Source organism: Antennarius striatus, chromosome 24 (assembly GCF_040054535.1).
Source record: "Antennarius striatus isolate MH-2024 chromosome 24, ASM4005453v1, whole genome shotgun sequence".
In the NCBI taxonomy this organism is placed as follows: Eukaryota; Metazoa; Chordata; class Actinopteri; order Lophiiformes; family Antennariidae; genus Antennarius; species Antennarius striatus.
The window spans coordinates 9,257,673-9,278,658 of NC_090799.1; the positions used below are offsets into that span (position 1 = coordinate 9,257,673).

Sequence of the window (20,986 nt, forward strand, 5' to 3'; positions counted from 1 at the left end):
AAAGCTTTATGTATTACCAAAAACACAAATCATTCACAGTTAAAGAGGGATAAATCACATGGTATGTGTGTGAAAAGGTCAGCTAATCGCAGATACTCACCTCTGCCTCCTCTTCCTCTGAATCCACCTCTGCTTCCTTGTCCATTCTCACAGCCGTCCACATCTGTAAAGGAACACCAAAACTAAGGACTACAGAATTCCCATTTCCTGTCAACTTTACCCACAAAACAAAGGCTGCAACCCAAAAAGTTAAATTACAAAATTGATAGAATTAAATTTTTTCCAATCTGTTATTTTATGCCCTAATCTCACACTACAACAGTGTTGTAGTGTGAGATTCTACACATAACATTCATTTTTATGTCCTACATTCTGTATTTAACAGGAAATAATCTGAAATAAACGGGCACCTGTAGAGCGAGTGTTAAATCCTCCGTCTCTCCCACCAAAACCTGATTGGAAAAATAATTGAAAAAGTCCAATTATGACGTGATCACAAAAATTAAAATAAGACAGGGAAACTGATGTGAAACATGTTTCAAATGTGATGTTTTACATTAGAATCTAGTGCCACATTTACAATGAATCATCATCCAGTGCCTGTACCTGAGCTGAGGCTGGTCGGGGCTGAAGTAATGGATGTAGTTTCCTGTAAAACACCAAAATAAGAGCATCAAAAACAGGAATTAATTCACCTGTGACTCATTTACTTTATAGTTAAATATTTCACCTCTTCCTCCCAGTCATCCATTTTTGTAGACCTGAAAAAAAATTCAAAAAGCAATCGTTCCATATTATAGGAAAAAAACAACAACACATGTAGCGTTAGCATCGCATGCTAACACCAGGTGCCTAATTGGTGTCAATTAGCTGCGATCGAGCAGCAGCGTGGGTCGAAAACGTCACGACACTCAAATCGAGTTTACGGCAGGTAGTTTTTAAGACCTCAGCTAAACGTCGAAACTATGAAATAAGGATGTATATCGTGGGGGGAAATGGAACAGCCCAATATTTACTCATTTTCACAAAACACCTAACCACAATTAAATATTTGTGTTAAATTAGAATTCAGTGAGACGATATAAACTATATTTTTAAGGCCAGGTACGAAAATGACGCTCGCAAAGCCTAGCAATTTAGGATTAATGACTCACTAAAGCATCTCTTATATTACCTTATTCATATCCGCTAACTACTTTTCAAATTGCTTTAATAAAAACGGAATTTTATTTAACCAACAACTTACTCACTAAAACTATTCGGGCTTTCCTCCTTTTCTTACCGCATCCGAGTCGACTAACGCCGGACTGTCAGCGGCGGAGAGACGCGCAGCCGCGACCTGAGGTTGCCAGATCTGCTGATTTTCCGCTCCACCCGGCAGATTTTGAAAGGAACACAGAAGTTAACAGCGATGATAAATCTTTATGATCAGGTCTGGGAATGTCTTGGAATATGTTGAATTTTGCGTTACTTTCTTCCAGAGGTTTATAGTTGGTTGTTGGCTGTTTGTTTTGTCACATTGCGGAGAGGATGGAGTTGGTCAAGGTAGGATACGGAAAGCAAACGAGCCACCCCACCCCGTGATCTGGCAACCATAACGCGTTTTAATTTGACATTTTTAAAAACAATTTAAAAACTACTGAAACGCTTTAATTACATGAATTTTTGAAGAAAAAGAAAACACTCTTTGTGACCAGTAACCACGATGAAAAGTTGAAACGTTTATTAGATTAAATAAAATATCCTTCATCATGACAGCGATTGCTAGTTTTTTGCTTTTGTTATTTTTTACATGAAATTTTCTTATCTCTTGAATATTTTCTACCTTTTTTCCCATAATAATCTTAACGACAGTAAATCCGAACTGATCTGATATCTTGAACTGCTGTTATACAAAAACATTTAGAAGCACTGTTACATTTGCATCTTTCTGTTATATTTTCATTATTAATAACTCTTTTATTTTGCTGATAATGAAATTTTAATGGCTTTAGACTAATTTTTTTAAATTAGTTTTATTTATTATAGGGTTAGGGTTATGGATCCTCTGTAGGTGATTGGAAAGTTCTTTATGGTATGGAGGAACGCAACACTATTTATCAAGCCGCATTATAAACTATAGTTTTACTTGTATATGAAATTGTTGGGTTTTTTTTGTTTATTTTAGCTAATAAATGTACTAAATTAAATCCGCACGCTTTTTTGCATTTATACAAATTGTAAAAGGTAATTTACCTTTTAAAAGGTAATTTCCCTTCCAGGTGAAAATCAGTCATTTACTGTAGTTTGTTGGATTTTTGACCTGTTAACACTTTAACAAGGAAACCTCCTGTCTTTCTCATGTAAACAATAATTTATCTCAATGTTTTAAGATGAATAATTAATATAATTGTATTAATATATTAGAAAGACAACATCAATATTTTGACAGATGTTCATTATAGACCTGATAAGTATGTAACTGTTTTTATTCAGTACTTGATTTTATATGAGGAATGCAAAACTCTGCCAAGAGTTGTGTGTGGACAAAATGGAAAAAAAAAACTACTGGAATGAATGCTCGATGAGGTATTTTAAATCATTAATACTTTCCCACAAATATTTAAAGTAAAATATAACATTAAGAACAACAACAAACAGAGTCTAAACTTTTCAATTGGTTTTCTCTCGTGGTGACTTTCTATCAATGCTCTGATCTACTCTAACCAATGTGTTCCATTTCACACAGAAAAGCCAAAAAAAACCCCAACAACTGCAAGAAAATAGAATGTATTGGTTTGAGTGAGTCTGAGCATTGATGATGCAGAAGGTCACCATGAATTTAGGTGATGTGTGTTGGTGTTGTTAGTATTGTGATTTACATCCAGAAATGAAGGATTCATACTGAGGACTGCTGAGCAGGATAGTTTGGAGTTAATAACAGATCATCTTGTGGATTAGGACATGACTGATTAATACCCTAGAACACTAACCTCGGGTGATTTTCACCCACACAATTCTTGTCATGTGATTTTCACTGTGTTGCCATTGTCTGAGTTCCATGGGTCCTTGGGTAGCTTCAGGCTGCTCACTGATGTTATTAATTGTATGTTTGTTTCCCTCCTCCCATCTATGGTTTTTCAAGAGGCATGCGTTCGGGTGATTTTCACCCGACTTTAGTGATAGAGAGTAACATATTTTACGGGGGAATTTACCCAACGTGAGTGTTTGTGTGTTTAAATCAGGCGTTCTTAGCACTTTCCAATGGAAACAACCTTCAGGCCGGCCATGCACACACAACCAAGTATTGGACCCACTCACAACCCTGACGTGATCAAATTTTACAACCAAACAAAGGGAGGTGTTGATACTTTCGACCAGATGTGTGCTCAATACAGCTGTGGAAGAAACACCAAGAGGTGGCCACTGTGTGTGCTATATGGCATGATGAACGCTGGTGTGATAAACTCATGGATCATTCACAAGGAGAATGCCATGAAGAGAGGTGACCCACAAATGAAGAGGAGGCAGTATATGCAGGCTTTGGCAATGGCACTCATCAAGCCATGGGCACGACACAGGTGTCATGTCTGCCATGGACCAGTGTGTCCTCACCATCACTACCCTGCCTGTACCAACTGCATGTAAGGCATAAGGTAAGTTAAAAGTTTTGCATAAATTTGCATGTAATCCTTAATTAGTATAATGTTTATGAATAAACATCACTTAATGTTAATTTCCAAGGAAATTCATACAGTCAAAAAAATTTGGTGATTTTTTCCCTCTCAAAAAAAGCCATTTTTTATCTCTCTCTCCCACAGTTGTCAATGATGCAAGAAGACTGTGCCTTCACCAGACAAGGCTCACATGTCCTAGGAATGGGTGGACCAAAGAACAAGTTCCCAGCTCCATTTTTTTTTTTTTGTTCTGAAATTTATCGGTCAGGATGACCTGTTTTTTCAATAATTTTGCTGCCTTTTTAAAGGGTCCACCATGGTACCTTTTTTAAAATGTATGTGATATTGCATATTTTGACATTAAAGAAGAGTACTACAGTTTGTCATACAGTGTTGTACTTTTACATAAATTGATGAAAACTGTATTTTATCCAGGATATTGTATCGGGTAAAATATACCCAACGTTAGTGATGGTGTTACTTATTTTAGCGTTAGTGTTCTAGGGTTAAATGGAATTGTTGACCCTGACAACAAATGTCTCTTTGAGTGGTAAAGGTCGCCGACCCCTGGTCTAAACATTCCAAGGATGTCCATCTGAAGCTGTAATTCCCTTCCTGAGTGGGTGGAATCGTAAGATGAGAGGGTTTGGAACATTCTGCATTCTGTTGTTGCCGTCAGGTGTTTGAGAACGGAGAAGTTTGTGACTGCTAATGAATGTTTCTGATGATGTGGGAATGTGCCTGCTCCAAATTTGAATTTTGTTTCTCTAAATTGATCAGCACAGAACCTGTTTCACACACGAGTGTGAACAGGAAGTCTAGTGACAGGAGTTTCCCCTGTAATAAATAAATAAATAAATAATATCCACATGACACTTTATTGAGTCGACTTTAAAGGCTCTGTTTACACCGATGTCCAGTGGTTGGAGTTCTTTCGTTAATCCTCCAGGATACATATTTATATTTACAAGGAAAATTATTAACCGGTTCAGGAACTTGATTTTTTTTTTGTTCTAACCGGTTCAGGAACGTCAGTTTATGGGTGACAGACGACAGAAAATATGAATTAAAAGCAAAGAAAACTATTGAGGGAAAAGCAAAAGTAAAAATAAACAAACTGTATTATGACTACCAGGCTGTAACATTTTAATAAAACTAATATATAATTTTACCCTTTTTTTTCTTTTTACTTTAACAGCTATGATGTTATTAATAAAAACATCAAAATTAACAGTTTGTTTAGTTTTTATATTGTACTATTGGCAAAACTCAATCCATGCCCACTCCTCTACTGTATATTCTGTTATTACTTTTGGGATGCATAAACGTCATGTTGGGATGCACACATTTTTCTTGAATGTATTGGGTGTATCCTCATAATGATTTAGTTTCATCATTGTTTAAATATATATTAGATAAATGCTTCCCTTCACTCAAACCAGAATAACGACTGTTCTTCACCTGCTGGCTGCATCATACTGTCATTGAGAACAGTAAACCTCCACCTTACTCTATGTATACGGCTGAACCCTCAGTCCTGCCTCTACTTGGTCTTGATTCGTCTGCCAGTCCAAATTATCGTGACGATTCCAAAATTAGTGATTATGATGTCTGGTCTCTTTATCAGATACTGTGTTGACCTCTTTTCAATAAATCCTCAATCCTCAATTACTACCCACTCGGTGTATGTGAATGCACGTGACTATATAAGGGCTTGTTTGAGAGCATCTGAAACGGCCTTTTGAATGCAACCCAAAACAGCGCTGTATTCATTAATAGTAATCAACCCTGAGTCAGCAAACCTTTTGCAGGGTTAGAGGCTGCAATGTAGCCGCAAGAGGACACAAGCCAGTGTCTTATTGTGCCGGTCCCAAGCCCGGATAAATACAGAGGGTTGCGTCAGGAAGGGCATCCGGCGTAAAACTTTTGCCAAATCAAAGATGCGAATCAAACCTTTGACTTCCATACCGGATCGGTCGAGGCCCGGGTTAACAACGACCGCCATCGGCGCTGTTGACCTACAGAGCACCGGTGGAAATTGGATTACTGTTGATCGAAGAAGGAGAGGAGGAAAGTGCGTTCGCTCGAAGAAAGGGAAGAGGAACACCAAGAGTATAGGACTAAGAGTAGGGACGTTGAATGTTGGAACTATGACAGGAAAAGGTAGAGAGTTGGTTGACATGATGCAGAGAAGGAAGGTAGACATACTGTGTGTCCAGGAGACCAGGTGGAAAGGTAGCAAGGCTAGAAGTTTAGGAGCAGGGCTCAAGTTGTTCTATCATGGTGTAGATAGGAAGAGAAATGGAGTAGGTGTTATCTTGAAGGAGGAGTTTGTTAGGAATGTCCTGGAGGTAAAAAGAGTGTCGGATAGAGTGATGAGTCTGAAGCTAGAAATAGAAGGTGTGATGTTCAATGTTGTTAGCGGGTATGCTCCACAGGTAGGATGTGAGCTGGAGGAGAAGGAGAAATTCTGGTCGGACTTTGATGAAGTGATGCAGAGCATGCCTAGAAGTGAGAGAGTTGTCATTGGAGCAGACTTCAATGGACATGTTGGTGCAGGAAACAGAGGTGATGAGGAGGTGATGGACAGGTTTGGTATCCAGGAGAGGAACGCAGAAGGACAGATGGTAGTTGACTTTGCAAAAAGGATGGAAATGGCTGTAGTGAATACTTTCTTCCAGGAGAGGCAGGAACATAGGGTGACCTATAAGAGTGGCGGTAGGAGCACACAGGTAGACTACATCTTGTGTAGACGGTGTAACCTGAAAGAGATCAGTGACTGCAAAGTAGTGGTAGGTGAGAGTGTAGCCAAACAGCATAGGATGGTGGTGTGTAGGATGACTCTGGTGGTGAGGAAGATCAAGAGGGCAAAGGCAGAGCAGAAGACAAAATGGTGGAAGCTGAAAAAGGAAGAGTGTTGCATGACTTTCAGGAGGGAGTTAAGACAGGCTCTGGGTGGTCAGGAGGTGCTTCCAGATGACTGGACAACTACGGCTAATGTGATCAGGGAGACAGGTAAGAGAGTACTTGGTGTGTCATCTGGAAGGAAAGTAGATAAGGAGACTTGGTGGTGGAATGAGGAGGTACAGGAGTGTATACAGAGAAAGAGGTTAGCTAAGAAGAAGTGGGACACTGAGAGGACTGAGGAGAGTAGACAGGAGTACAGGGAGATGCAGCGTAAGGTGAAGGTAGAGGCAGCAAAGGCCAAACAAGAAGCTTATGATGACTTGTATGCTAGGTTGGACAGTAAGCTGATCTATACAAGTTGGCAAGACAGAGAGACAGAGATGGGAAGGACTTGCAGCAGGTTAGGGTGATTAAGGATAGGGATGGAAGTCTATTGACAGGTGCCAGTAGTGTGATGGGAAGATGGAAAGAGTACTTTGAAGAGTTGATGAACGTGGAAAATGAGAGAGAACAAAGACTAGAAGAGGTGACTGTTGTGGACCAGGATGTAGCAAAGATTAGTCAGGATGAAGTGAGGAGGGCATTGAAGAGGATGAAGAGTGGAAAGGCAGTCGGTCCTGATGATATACCTGTAGAGGTATGGAAGTGTCTAGGAGAGGTGGCAGTAGAGTTTCTGACTGGGTTGTTCAACAGGATCTTAGATAGTGAGAAGATGCCTGAGGAATGGAGGAGAAGTGTGCTGGTGCCCATTTTTAAGAACAAGGGAGATGTGCAGAGTTGTGGCAACTACAGAGGAATAAAGCTGATGAGCCATACAATGAAGTTATGGGAAAGAGTAGTGGAAGCTAGACTAAGGGCAGAAGTGAACATTTGTGAGCAGCAGTATGGTTTCATGCCAAAAAAGAGTACTACAGATGCAGTATTTGCTTTGAGGATGTTGATAGAGAAGTACAGAGAAGGCCAGAGGGAGCTGCATTGTGTTTTTGTAGATCTGGAGAAAGCTTATGACAGGGTGCCCAGAGAGGAACTGTGGTATTGTATGAGGAAGTCTGGAGTGGCAGAGAAGTATGTTAGAGCAGTGCAGGACATGTATGAGGACGGTAAGACAGTGGTGAGGTGTGCTGTAGGTGTGACAGAGGAGTTCAAGGTGGAGGTGGGACTGCATCAGGGATCAGCTCTGAGCCCCTTCTTGTTGCTATGGTGATGGACAGGCTGACAGATGAGGTTAGACAGGAATCTCCATGGACTATGATGTTTGCAGATGACATTGTGATCTGCAGTGAGAGCAGGGAACAGGTGGAGGAGAAGCTAGAGAGGTGTGGAGGTTTGTCCTGGAAAGGAGAGGAATGAAGGTTAGCCGCAGTAAGACAGAGTACATGTGTGTGAATGAGAGGGACCCAAGTGGAAGAGTGAGGCTACAGGGAGAAGAGATCAAGAAGGTGGAGGATTTTAAGTACTTAGGGTCAACAGTCCAGAGCAATGGAGAGTGTGGAAAAGAGGTGAAGAAGCGTGTCCAGGCAGGATGGAACGGGTGGAGGAAAGTGTCAGGTGTGATGTGTGATAGAAGAGTTTCAGCTAAAATGAAAGGAAAGGTGTACAAAACTGTGGTGAGACCAGCGATGTTGTTTGGTCTAGAGACAGTGTCACTGAGGAAAAGACAGGAGACAGAGCTGGAGGTAGCAGAGATGAAGATGCTGAGGTTCTCTCTGGGAGTGACCAGGAAGGATAGAATCAGGAATGAGTACATCAGAGGGACAGCACATGTTAGAGGTTTTGGAGATAAAGTCAGAGAGGCCAGACTGAGATGGTTTGGACATGTCCAGAGGAGAGATAGTGAATCTATTGGTAGAAGGATGCTGAGTTTTGAACTGCCAGGCAGGAGGCCTAGAGGAAGACCAAAGAGGAGGTTTATGGATGTAATGAGGGAAGACATGAAGATAGTTGTGTGAGAGAAGAGGATTCAAAGGACAGGGCTAGATGGAGGAAATTGATTCGCTGTGGCGACCCCTGAAGGGAAAAGCCGAAAGGAAAAGAAGAAGAAGAGGCTGACGGCAATGCAGGTGGACCATCCTCTAGTGTCCCGGATTGCCGATAACCTGACCCCAGATAACACCTGTGCACCTGCAAGGCTGTTGGTCTGACATGGGGTCAGCAACACTGGGGCCCCACAAAAGACTGTTCTCTCTGTGTCTTTTTAACCTTTACATACATATATGTTTAGATTTAATTCTGTCTATTTATTCTGTTATTTATCTGCTCTTTTTGATTGATGAACCCTTGTCTTACTTTTTTTTACTTTGTTCTACTGCAGAGTGATCGTGACGAAAAGCAATTTCCACTTCAGGGGATTAATAAAGGATTCTGATAGATTCGATATGTTTTACGTGCAATTATTTTTATAACATTATTTTTGAGAAGCAGGTAACAAAACCGTTCCTCAAATATAATTTGAAATTTTTATGCTCTACATTTAACGATTTGGACAATTTCATCAGTGCAGAAACACATGAAGGTAGTTGGTGTGAGAGAAGAGGATGCAGAAGACAGGGTTAGATGGAGGCCACTGATTCACTGTGGCGACCCCTGAAGGGAAAAGCCCAAAGGAAAAGAAGGAGAAGACAACAGACGGACGGAGATCCGAGAAATTGTTTCAATATCTGATTAGACTGTGTGGGAATAATTACATTCACAGATACATTTATTTATTTGTTTTTTGATTGTTTTCTCTATTTCTTAATTACCCTTAACTGCCTTCAACAGTTTTCTTCGAGGTAAATTTTATAGAAGATATATTAAGGAATTTCTTAAGTTATATATTAATATTTTTTATTTATTAATTAAGTTCTTAATTTCCCTTCGGGGATTATTACAGTATATAAAATAAAAATAAAAATTTAGGGAGATATGTGGAAAAGGAAACTGTCTTTGAGTGTTTTTTTTCAAAAGCAAGAATTTCCAAGATAACTAGATTTTAGTGAATAGTTTTAACTGATATTAATATCGATTATATTATCATGAATTATACTATGGTGAAGGTAGACGTCTACTATTGTGACGCACATGAATCCAGTTCCTCGTAATGTCTCGATCCATTCCAGTCTGCGCTGCCGCTGTGGCGAAATGCATTGTGGGACATGGTCTGCTGGAGAAGTCAAGATGGCTATGAACGTCAGGCAAAGGGGAGAGCCTGCTGTACAAAGGCCGTGAATGAAGTTTCCAACAGATAACCTTTCGTTTCTGCTTGTTTAACCTTAAATAATCGAGTTGGTGAAGTTGTCTGTGGATGAATCTACATTGACCAACATCAACAGAATAAAATACAGCTGAGGAGAAAGCCTCGTATGAATTCCGACGAGAAGGAGGACTGTGAGTGTGCGGCACCACAGGCCGAGTCGAGCCCCGCTGGAGGAGCCTATCGGTGGGTAGGACGGATCACGAGAGGCCCGGGGATGCTAGCATACACGGGAGTTAGCTAACTGCTACTGCTAGCTTCAGAAATGCTTTTGTTTCCTTGTTTTAAAAAATGTGTTTTGGCAAACAGTAACGCAGCTATTAGTTTATGAAGAAATTTATTTTTTATTTACTTTGTAAACGTTCTTTTTGCACTCATAATATTTTTTTTTTAAATAAAGACTGCAGACTAGCTAGTTTTTGCTATAGCTTATGTAGCTTCGCTAATCAGCGACTGTACAACAGATCCTGATCCTATGTCATCTTCCCTTCTATCGTTTGAGTGTAGTATGTGTTATAAACACATTTTAACCGTGAATAACAGCGTACATTTAATTACTAGCTATAAATTTAACAGATCACTGAATGGGACCTGAATTAAGTGTTTTGCTAACCCGGTGGTCTGAGCTGCAGGCACTGGTTTCAGTGTTTTACCTGCGTTCATTTTCCATTTCAAGTCTTAAGGAATACATAGCTTTGAATAAAATCGGATTTCCATAACCCTGCAGAGTTAATGCAGCTAACTAGATTCACTTGTTGCCAACGTGACCTCTACTGTGCGTTCTTATCATTCTTATTTGTTGTACCTTTAGAGAATACGAGGAGCCTGAATTAGAGAACCCAGAAGCAAGCCGAATGTAAGTGAAATGTGCATTTCATGTGAAGACTGCATTATAATTATCAATCCATTATGAGTGTGGTTGTTATTACCATGTTATTCTATGCAGACAGTGGAACACAGGTGTAGATAATCCAAAAACACTAACGATAACAGATGCATAGACAACCTTTCTGGGTTTGCAATAGGAAGTAGTAAGACCAAGCCACTGTGGCTCAGTGTAAAAGAATTGAGTAAGCCACAAAAAGCCACATTCTGTGACCAAGACAGCGGCGCAGCACGCTGACAACCAATGCTTGTCGCAGGGAGGGGGGGGGGGGGTCTGTCTAAGAATGCTTTTTATTGACTCTTACTCAATAACTTCACAGATTTTCCAGATCTATCAAGCTGCTTTTCTTGAAAGAGCCATAGCAGTTTTATATCATATTTGTTAATGTTAATAAATATTTATGGCCAGATGATAAATATATTTCGAATTTATACTGGAATTCTCAACCATCTTGTAGCATTTGGTTTCTGTTCTTGCGGTTATTTCATGTGTGACTTACAAAAAAATTGACAACGATTTTCTTTTCTTCTGAATGCAGGAAGCGAGCAGCTGCAAAGCATCTAATAGAACGTTATTACCACCAGCTAACAGAGGGTTGTGGTAATGAGTCGTGCTCCAACTCCTGGTGTGCCTCATCAGTCGCTTTCAGTCGCATGGATAACAACACAGCAGCGGTTAAAGCCCTGGAGCTGTACAAGGTCAACGCCAAGTTGTGTGACCCCCACCCCTCAAAGAAAGGCAGCGCCTCAGCGTACCTGGAGAGCAGTGCACTCAACAATTCAGCCTGCAGCAATAGAAAAATGAACCATAGGGATTTCCACTTTGTAAGAGACAATTTTAAAGGTGAGTTGATGCCACGAATTCCAGATTGACAGACTCTTGTTAAAAAAAGACCTTTTTACCTTTGACCTTGTTGATTTCTTTTATAGATGTAAATTACCTAACAGAGGACAAAGTGTATGAAATCTTGGACATCTGTGGAGAGAAGGAAGACTACTCGCCTCTGATCAGAGTAATAGGTCGGGTGTTCTCCAGCGCCGAGGGTCTCGTTCAGAGTTTCCGTAGGTCCAAACCTCACACGAAAGAGGAGCTCAAATCCCTTCAAGGTAAGGACGAAGACAAGGATGAAGACGAGAAGGAAGCAGCCGCCTGCTCCGCTACAGCGATGGAGGAGGACTCCCCCACGTCATCTTCGTCTTCAAGGCTCGGAGAAGGTTCGTCGGCAGAAAACGACGTCCACAAAGTGGCGCCTGACGAGGTGTCGGTGGACATCGAAGCCGTACGGCGGGTCTACGAGCGCCTGCTGTCCAACGAAAAGATAGAAGCTGCCTTCCTGAATGCACTGGTATACCTCTCCCCCAACGTAGAGTGTGACCTAACGTACCACAACGTGTACTCACGAGACCCAAACTACCTGAATCTGTTCATTATAGTGATGGAAAACAGTAACCTCCACAGTCCAGAGTACCTGGAGATTGCTCTTCCTCAGTTCTGCAAGGCCATGAGCAAACTGCCGCTGGTGGCTCAGGCCAAGCTGGCGCGGTTGTGGTCGCATTACAGCGCCAAACAGATCCGGCGCATGGTGGAGACCTTCCAGCAGCTCATCACCTACAAGGTGATCAGCAACGAGTTCAACAGTCGCAACCTGGTGAACGACGACGACGCCGTGGTGGCGGCCACCAAGTGCTTGAAGATCGTCTACTATGCAAACGTGTTGGGAGGCGACCTGGACATGGAGCACAACGAGGAGGAGGACGAGGAGCCCATCCCAGAATCCAGCGAGCTCACGCTGCAGGAGCTGCTGGGTGAAGAGCGACGGAACAAGAAGGGCCCGCGGGTGGACCCGCTCGAGACAGAGTTGGGGATCCGCACCAACGACTGCCGGCGGCCGCTCATTCCGTTCGAGGAGTTCGTCAACGAGCCTCTGAACGAGGTGCTGGAGATGGACAAGGACTACACGTTCTTTAAGGTCGAAACCGAGAACAAGTTCTCCTTCATGACCTGCCCCTTCATCCTGAACGCCGTCACCAAGAACCTGGGTCTCTACTACGACAACCGCATACGCATGTACAGCGAGCGGCGCATCACGGTGCTCTACAGCTTGGTGCAGGGCCAGCAGCTCAACCCCTACCTGAGGCTGAAAGTGCGTAGAGATCACATTATCGACGACGCTCTGGTCCGGGTACGTGGAGGTCACAAAGACGATTTAGTTGAGATTGGTACACAATACACTGAGCTGTTATTTTCTTATCTCTTTAGCTGGAAATGATAGCAATGGAGAATCCTGCGGACTTAAAGAAGCAGCTGTACGTGGAGTTTGAAGGAGAGCAAGGTGTCGATGAAGGAGGAGTTTCCAAAGAGTTCTTTCAGTTGGTGGTGGAGGAGATCTTCAACCCGGATATTGGTAAGACAACAGATTTAATTTAAGGATAATTGTATCAGACACACAATTAATTTGAATCATCTTTTTTCTTTCCTTTAATTTCTCCCGAAGGGATGTTCACGTATGACGAGGGCACCAAACTTTTTTGGTTCAACCCGTCATCGTTTGAGAACGAGGGGCAGTACACTCTGATCGGCATCGTTCTGGGCCTGGCCATCTATAACAACTGCATTCTGGACGTCCACTTCCCTATGGTGGTGTACAGGAAGTTGATGGGCAAGAAAGGAACCTTCAGGGACTTGGCCGATGCCAATCCGGTAAGAAATCAGATCTTTGACCTTTGAATCCTCATATTCTTGTGATTTTTGTGTTTTGATGAGGAGCGATCCTGAACACGTCTCCTACTGAATGTGTTGGAAAAGGTTCTCCACCAGAGCCTGAACGAGCTGCTTGAGTATGAGGGAAGCGTGGAAGAAGACATGATGATCACCTTCCAGATCTCTCAGACGGACCTGTTTGGGAACCCACTCATGTATGACTTAAGGGAAAACGGGGACAAGATTCCAGTGACAAATGAAAACAGAAAGGTGAGCCAATGTCTCAGTAGTTTTTATTTTAATCATGGAGACTGCAGCGGTCACTTAGTATTATTTTTTGGTCGGTAAAAGGTATGTTTTTGCATGACAGAACGAAACGTCTGCTGTATTTGTTAATTTATTAGAACTGCGTTAAACTGAAATTGACTTTTCAAAGCTGCAATGATCATGAGCTATAATATAACACATGTAACTAATGTAACCTTATGCATTAAAGACGACACAACAAATACGACTTTTAAGAAATGTCTTATTCAGATTCCAGCCATTAATCAGACGTTGAAATGAAATGAAATCATTCAGTTTTTTTATTTTTATAATGTATATCATGTTGGTACTTCCTTAAACTGTCTTGAAGTCCAGTGGATTGACTTAAACAACTTTGGATAACCATGACCTGGATGAATGAGAACCTACCTGGCGTCACGCCCGGAGCGCCCCCAGTCAGCTGGGATGGGCTCCAGCACCCTGAGACCCACGACAGCAGATGAAGCAGGAGTTTGACGGGTATCTGATCAGAACTTGAACATCCTCCTGCACTTCTTCTCTGTCTTCTTCTGGAGTTGAGCCTCCATCTTCTCCAGCCGGGACATGAAGACCTTCTCCTTGTTCTCCCACTCCTGCTCCTCCTGCAGCTGAACCGTCTTCAGAGACTCCACCTCCTGGAGGAGGGATGACCTTTCCTTCTTACACTGAATCAGGTAGCTTGACAACTCCTGGTTCTTCTCCATCAGTGTATCCTTGAGCTTCAGCAGGTCCTCGACCAGAGACACCTTCTCCTCCTCCCAGTTCACCTTACTGGTCTCCAGTTGAAGCTCAACCTCCTCCAGATGAACCCTCACAGCCTGCGTTTGATTTTTTAGCGCCTCCAGCCGAGCCTGGCAGGAGGTCTTCTCACACTGCAGAGCAATCTCCAGACCCTTATTCAGGTCTCTGAGTTTGTCCAGCTGGACCTGCAGGTCAGCACTGGGAGACGTCTTCTGCTCCAGGCTGGTCTGGATGTCCATCTGCGTCTCACTGAGGGTCTCCAGCTGGGACATGAGACCCTGAACTTCCTGTTTGTGCTCCCGTTTGATCTGAGCCACAAGAGCTTCTGTCTTCTCCAACTCCGGCGTCCTGGAGTTGAGGTCTGTGGGTTTCAGGCCCTTCGCCGCCTCTAACGTGGCGATCCTTTCTCGTTGAGCCAGCTGGACTTTCAGATCGTGGATCTTCCTCCTCATCCGCTCCTTCTCCAGGAACAAGGAGGCGGCGACTTCCTGCTGTTCAGAAACCTTTCGGAAAAGATCTGTCAGCATGTCCACCTCGATGTCCACTTGGATTCTGCCCTCCCCAGTCCCTTCAGAGAGCCGCACAGAGCTGCCCCCCAGCTCGCCCCTCAGCTGCTCCTGCATGTGTTGGTAGTCGATCTGTTTCCTGCAGGTCATACTTCACTTCCTGTTTGTACTTTAGCTGCTTCAGTCCTGCTCTTAAGAGGGATCGGCGTGAATCACGGGTCTGAATGCAACACGGGTCTCTTTATATGCCTCCAGGTGTGCATTGAGGTCCAGCACATCAAGACACAATCACACCTTTAATCAGAGGCTTTGATGTGTTTTTTGTAGGGTAGCAGCTTCCAGTGTGGTTCTGCAGCGTTGACAAACACATCCTGTCCTTTTATTTGCATATATTCTATTTCTGTGACGTGAAATGTTCCAGAGACTAAACAACAGTCTTTCCCTTCAATAGGATTTTAACATTTTAATGATGACGGATGATGTGTTCTCTGTGCAGGAGTTTGTCGCCCAGTACGCTGAGTACATGTTGAATAAAAGTGTGGAGAAGCAGTTCAAAGCGTTCAGGAGAGGCTTCCACATGGTCACCAACGAGTCGCCGCTCAAGTATCTGTTCAGACCCGAGGAAATCGAGCTCCTGATCTGTGGCAGCAGAGTGAGAACCGTCGCACACGTCTGAAGATGTCTGGTGAGCTGTTTTAAATTCTTCACTGCCTGATGTCAATCTGTTTGCCGTCTTCCTCGCACGCTGCAGAACCTGGACTTTCTAGCACTAGAAGAAACGACGGAATACGACGGAGGTTACAACAGAGATTCACGAATCATCAAGTAAGCCCGTGAACGTGTCAGAAATCTGCTGGTCTGTGTGCGTTTGCACTGATGTTATATTCGTTCGCAGAGAGTTCTGGGAGACGTTGCACTCGTTTGGGGAGGAACAGAAGCGCCTCTTTCTGCAGTTCACCACCGGCACCGACCGAGCGCCCGTTGGGGGGCTGGGAAAGCTGAAGATGATTATCGCCAAGAACGGCCCGGACACCGACAGGTGAGTCGGGATTTTATCCGCCACACCTTAAAGGTCCGTTTGTGAAAAATCATGTCGTTAAACCGGTCGGTTGGGGACCACTGACTCATGACACTTCCTGTTTTGACCCATAGGGGTCACTGTTGCTGTGTTAAAACCAGATATGTGTCCTTGACTGTAAATCATTTGGGTTTGTGTGAATGTTAGAGTAGAATATTCACTTAAACATCAATTTATAAGAGATCAGATATTGTTTTATGGTACAAATATTTGTCCGCAGCAGTTTTTACCCATTTTGATCGTTCTTGGTGTGTATGTGTGTGTGTGTGTGTGTGTGTGTGTGTGTGTGTGTTCGACAGGTTACCAACATCTCACACTTGCTTTAACGTGCTGCTGCTGCCCGAGTACAGCAGCAAGGAGAAGCTTAGGGAGAGACTGCTGAAAGCGATCACCTATGCCAAAGGGTTCGGCATGCTCTGAGCCCCCCCACACCCCACCCACACCTGCTCTAGAACCACAGCTCATGGACTCCTTTTTCAAAAAGGCCATCAACCCCCCCCCCCCCCACAACCCTCTATGAGACGCAGTTTGAAAGGTGAGAAGAGACAGAGCGGAATAATCGTGTAAGTCAAGAAATGGTTCCGAGACAGCACTCGAGTTGTTCTTCTTCTGTGCCTGCATCATTCTCCATCAGTCAGTGTAAGTACAGAGACCTTCTGATCAAAGCCCCCCCCCCCACTTTATCCACATTATGTGAATGTGCTGCAGCCGCTCCCTTTTTCTTTTCTTTTTTTCTGTGTACAGAAAGGATCATTATTTCCTTATTTATTTTGAGGTTAAAATGAGTTATTTTTCACGCTTCCCTACTTGAGGAAAGGCAGAGGGTTCATATTAAACCGTGTACATTGGGGATGATGTATCAACAAGTTAATATAAACTCATTTATTGAACAAAAAATGTGTCAAAGTAGCCCTGAAGACTTAGTCACAGAGAACCTAGTCGTAGATTAGTCGTTACGACGGAATATCGTGTCCCCCACTGACCACCACTCACAGCCATCAGATAATGTTTTTAACCCAGAATGGCACATTATAAAATAACTTTTTTTTAAAAATTATTGTTATTGTTTTAGGCCTTTTTAGAGAGGAACGGGGTTAGACTAAAATCTTGTCAGACGTGTAAGTGCACTTAGACATTCTCAGAATGTTTATTTCTTTGGCCACAGGTTGCCATGATTGTGTGAAGCGTTTTATTTCCATGTCTTCCTGTGTTGACGATTCTAAATAAAAAAAACAGTATTTATATATCCGTGCGGTTGGAACTGCAGCACCACATTGTGCACACGATTGAGGACGAGTCTGTTTCGAACCGCTCACTGATGGCGTGGACGATAACGCTCCTCTCGTGCCAAACTAAGTCTGTCCGAACCCCAGGAAGCACTTTTGCGATTTCTGTTTCTCGACTTGTCTCATGTGGACAGAGTCTGAGTTAAATATTAGATGAAGTCTCACACAGTCAGTAGGTTTTAACATGATCGTCTCACCCCTCCAGTCCATGGGTTACACCTGTGAATTTATACAACACACAAGAACTAAGGGCTGTGCTATGAAGGGAGTTTAATCTACATGCAGTGAATCCAGAGCTCACTTTGACTAAAGGTACCATGATAGTGAATAAAATGTTAATTCTGTTCATATTTTTTTCCTTAGAATGCAAAATTAAAAATGTCAGGCTGTGAAGAGTTAAAAGGGAACTCGCTGGCCAAATGTAACCATAGCAACCAACAAAGACAGGGATGCTTCTATGTTACCTGTTTTATGTTAACAGATTTATTTGTAATATTGAATGATATTTTTAGGCATTTTTCTGCTCTTTTTTTTTTTAAATTTTATTTGCAAATACTGGAGAGAAGAGTTCAAAAAAATAGGAAAACATTTTTGTGGATTTATGTTCTAATCGTTTTGTCACAGGCATCTTGACTTTGAAGAGACATTATACTGCATTGATTTGCACCTTGTCAAAAGAATGCAACATTCAGATTAAATCTATTCTCGTCAATTTGTGAATTGAATTGAATTTTTTTCCTGATCAGATTATTTCTTCCTCTCTTGCCACTACGCTTCTCCTCCACTTAGGTCTCCCTAAAGCAGCTGGTCTGAAGAAACGCTTTATTAACCACAGAGACGACCAGCTCATGAAAGCACACATCAGATTAAAAATATCCACCTTTTGTATTTCAGTTTATTGAGAAGCTCCACCTCATGTCATAATTTAATTTTGTCTTGATAAAACATTTATCTTGCTTCATAGTACAGCCCTTTCACATCTCCATGTTTCCTTTGACGATGCCGCGCCACTTCCTGTGTGGACGGACCGGCTTAATTAATAGATGCCGGACAAATAAGCACCCAAGTCCTAGCACAGTTAGATAATCTATTTTTATTTTCATTCATCATTAATTTAAAGATTGTCATCTTGAATCCGTCCAGTTGATTGTAGCTAAAAGACTGTAAAGAGGCTCAAACTAAAAAAAAAAAAAAGTCATCCTTCAAAAACTCCCATCATATTGTGTTTTTGAATGAAATGACTTCTTTGTCTCTGTGGTCACACTACTGTGTGGACACGTTACTTTGGTCGTTTTATTGATTTTTAATTGAATCTGTCACATTCAGAAAACATGAAAGCAGGTGTAACCACTGAAAAACATTACATAGGACCATTCAAAAAAAATGAGAACAACCCTCCCCTGACCAGTCATATTGTCTCCTTGTCCCTGGAAAGTTTGACTTTTATTTAGTTGATTTGTCTGTATTTGTAAAGAAATTTCACTCGTTTAATTATTTGTGGGTCTTGTTTTGTAGGTTTAAATCGTGCGTCTTTTTTTATCCTCTGAACCCTGCAGTAGGGCCAGCAGCACGAGTCATCAGACACCCGGACAGGTTTCACACACGTCTGCAGTTAAAACCAGTCTACACTTGAAAAGAAAAAAACAAGGCAAAATGTCACTTTTATCAGTTTATTAGCACTTCGCTTATCTAAAAATAGATGATAGGCTGAGGATGAAGGAGCTCTGCTGAAAATAATGGATGTTTACCATCCAGTTAATCTAGACGTTCATACACACACATACACAGTGTAGCCAATATCTGCAACCATACATAAACTCACTACCAAAGACATTTATAAACTGGCGATACATCAACAGACTTTCTTTTGACTGTGACAGATCACACGACTAATACAGCACATTTTATAGATTTTCATACCAGTCAGAAATTAATACACCTCAAAAGTTATCACAAAGTTGAACATTTATTTTACTTCCAGACAACTGGTTGCAAAAACTGCAGACAGTCAAACACACTAGAAAATGTTCTTAACACTTGCATTATTAGCTTTTTGGGACTTTCAAACCATAAGTTCGATTTAGTCTGTTGAAGGTTGGGATGCTGCATAAAATATTAAGAATACTTTTTCGACACAGAATCAATACAAGATGTTTAATGTTCAAATTAATCTCTTTAGAAATTGCTTTGCAAATATACACATCCTGAAGTTGATGCCTTAAACACGTTTTAACCAATTTGGGATAGGGTCACAAAAAATGGAACTAATTCAGTGGGAATGAAAAGAGCATCGTCCAAAGTCGTCACAAGTAAAGATACCTTAAGGTTCACTTTGTTACGACAGAATCACATGGGAATAAATGCACAGCTGCAAGGAGTTTAAGGGATTTCACTTCATATCGTCCATAAAAATGCCATTGAAATGTAAAATCTGGAGAATCTTTATTTAATCACTGAATAACGGTGAACTTCATGAACTTAGCTTCTGACTATGGAGATGGGATTTATTATGGAACAACTGCAGTCATGTGTCAAGCATGAATTGTAAGAAGTTTACTCTCAAAACTTCTCAAATGTCCATTTATTAATTATTATTATTATTATTAGTGATCCAGTAGTGAACACGTCCCTTTCCTATCATTTCTGGGGGGGCTTGAAATTCAGAATTGTGCATATTTGTAAAGGATAAAAGAGACTTTATCTTTGCACTGGTTTTTATTGATTACAGATCAAAAAGCTTGCAAAAATATTCTTTATGTATTTTTCAAAAATATTGAAAAAGAGGGTTATGAGATGTGGAATCTCAAACTGGTGTCTAACCGTGAGGTTCCTGTTGTCATAGAGACATGCTAACATTTTTGGTAGGGGGTGCGGGTGAATGCCGCTTCACCCGTGTGCGTGTTGGGATCCTCCCAACGGCGCTCCACCACAGGGCTCGACCACTGCTGTACACACACACCTCTGAGCCATCCTTCCTTACGGCGCTCTCACTCTCTCGTTTTCATGGATTCAACCAGATCGAGGCAAAAAAAAAAATCTTCATTGCTTGTTTTATCCTTTTAAAGAGTCACTTTGGGCAGTACAAAGAGTGCCTGGTGTAGTCTTAACTGGACTGTGTTTGGGGGGTAGCTTCAGTGAACAGTCACCTGGTATTGTTAGACTGAAGTGAACTTCAATGCTATGGCATTCTGTACAGGTTAAGAAGGTTGTAAAAGTTGTTTAATATTGTGTCCAGGTCTGGTTTGAGCTGTTTAGAATTATTTTTTACCTCTGTTTTGCAATTCTGAATCTGCTGCTCACCTGGATATGTGAACGCGTCCCGGAACCTCGTGATGCTAAAAGGTGTTCGGACAAAGCTAATCCTGGACATGGAGGCAGTTCATCAGTTGGTTTGAGTCCCCGGTTACATTCGAAAAGATCCAAACTGATGAGAGGCTTAAAGTATCCAGTGCTGTGAAAACATGCTCAATAAAGATGATTGCTTTTTTTCCAACTTGTGTTGTTCTTTTTTTTCTTAATGCTTACTTCCTTGCAGCTTTTGAATTCGAGGCACTTTCATGTCAGTTTGCTGAACATCGGTCTCTAAAAGGGGATATTTATTCACATGAGTAACAAGTGCAAAAGAAAAATTATAAATTAAACTCTAGCGCCAACAATTTTCAAGTTATTTTACATTATAAATTATACA

General features: G+C 41.8%; 1 protein-coding gene across 1 annotated transcript; it reads left to right on the forward strand.

Moving 5' to 3' along the window:
• The first annotated feature begins 9,710 nt into the window (after window positions 1-9,710).
• Window positions 9,711-20,786, forward strand: LOC137591431 (ubiquitin-protein ligase E3A). The gene is made up of 11 exons (XM_068309411.1): window positions 9,711-9,981; window positions 10,607-10,651; window positions 11,220-11,524; window positions 11,611-12,863; window positions 12,941-13,085; window positions 13,176-13,381; window positions 13,487-13,651; window positions 15,431-15,586; window positions 15,686-15,759; window positions 15,830-15,973; window positions 16,312-20,786. Exons 1-11 carry the CDS (start codon window positions 9,905-9,907, stop codon window positions 16,430-16,432), a joined length of 2,691 nt encoding a protein of 896 aa, XP_068165512.1. The 5' UTR covers window positions 9,711-9,904; the 3' UTR covers window positions 16,433-20,786.
• The last annotated feature ends 200 nt before the right edge of the window (window positions 20,787-20,986 follow it).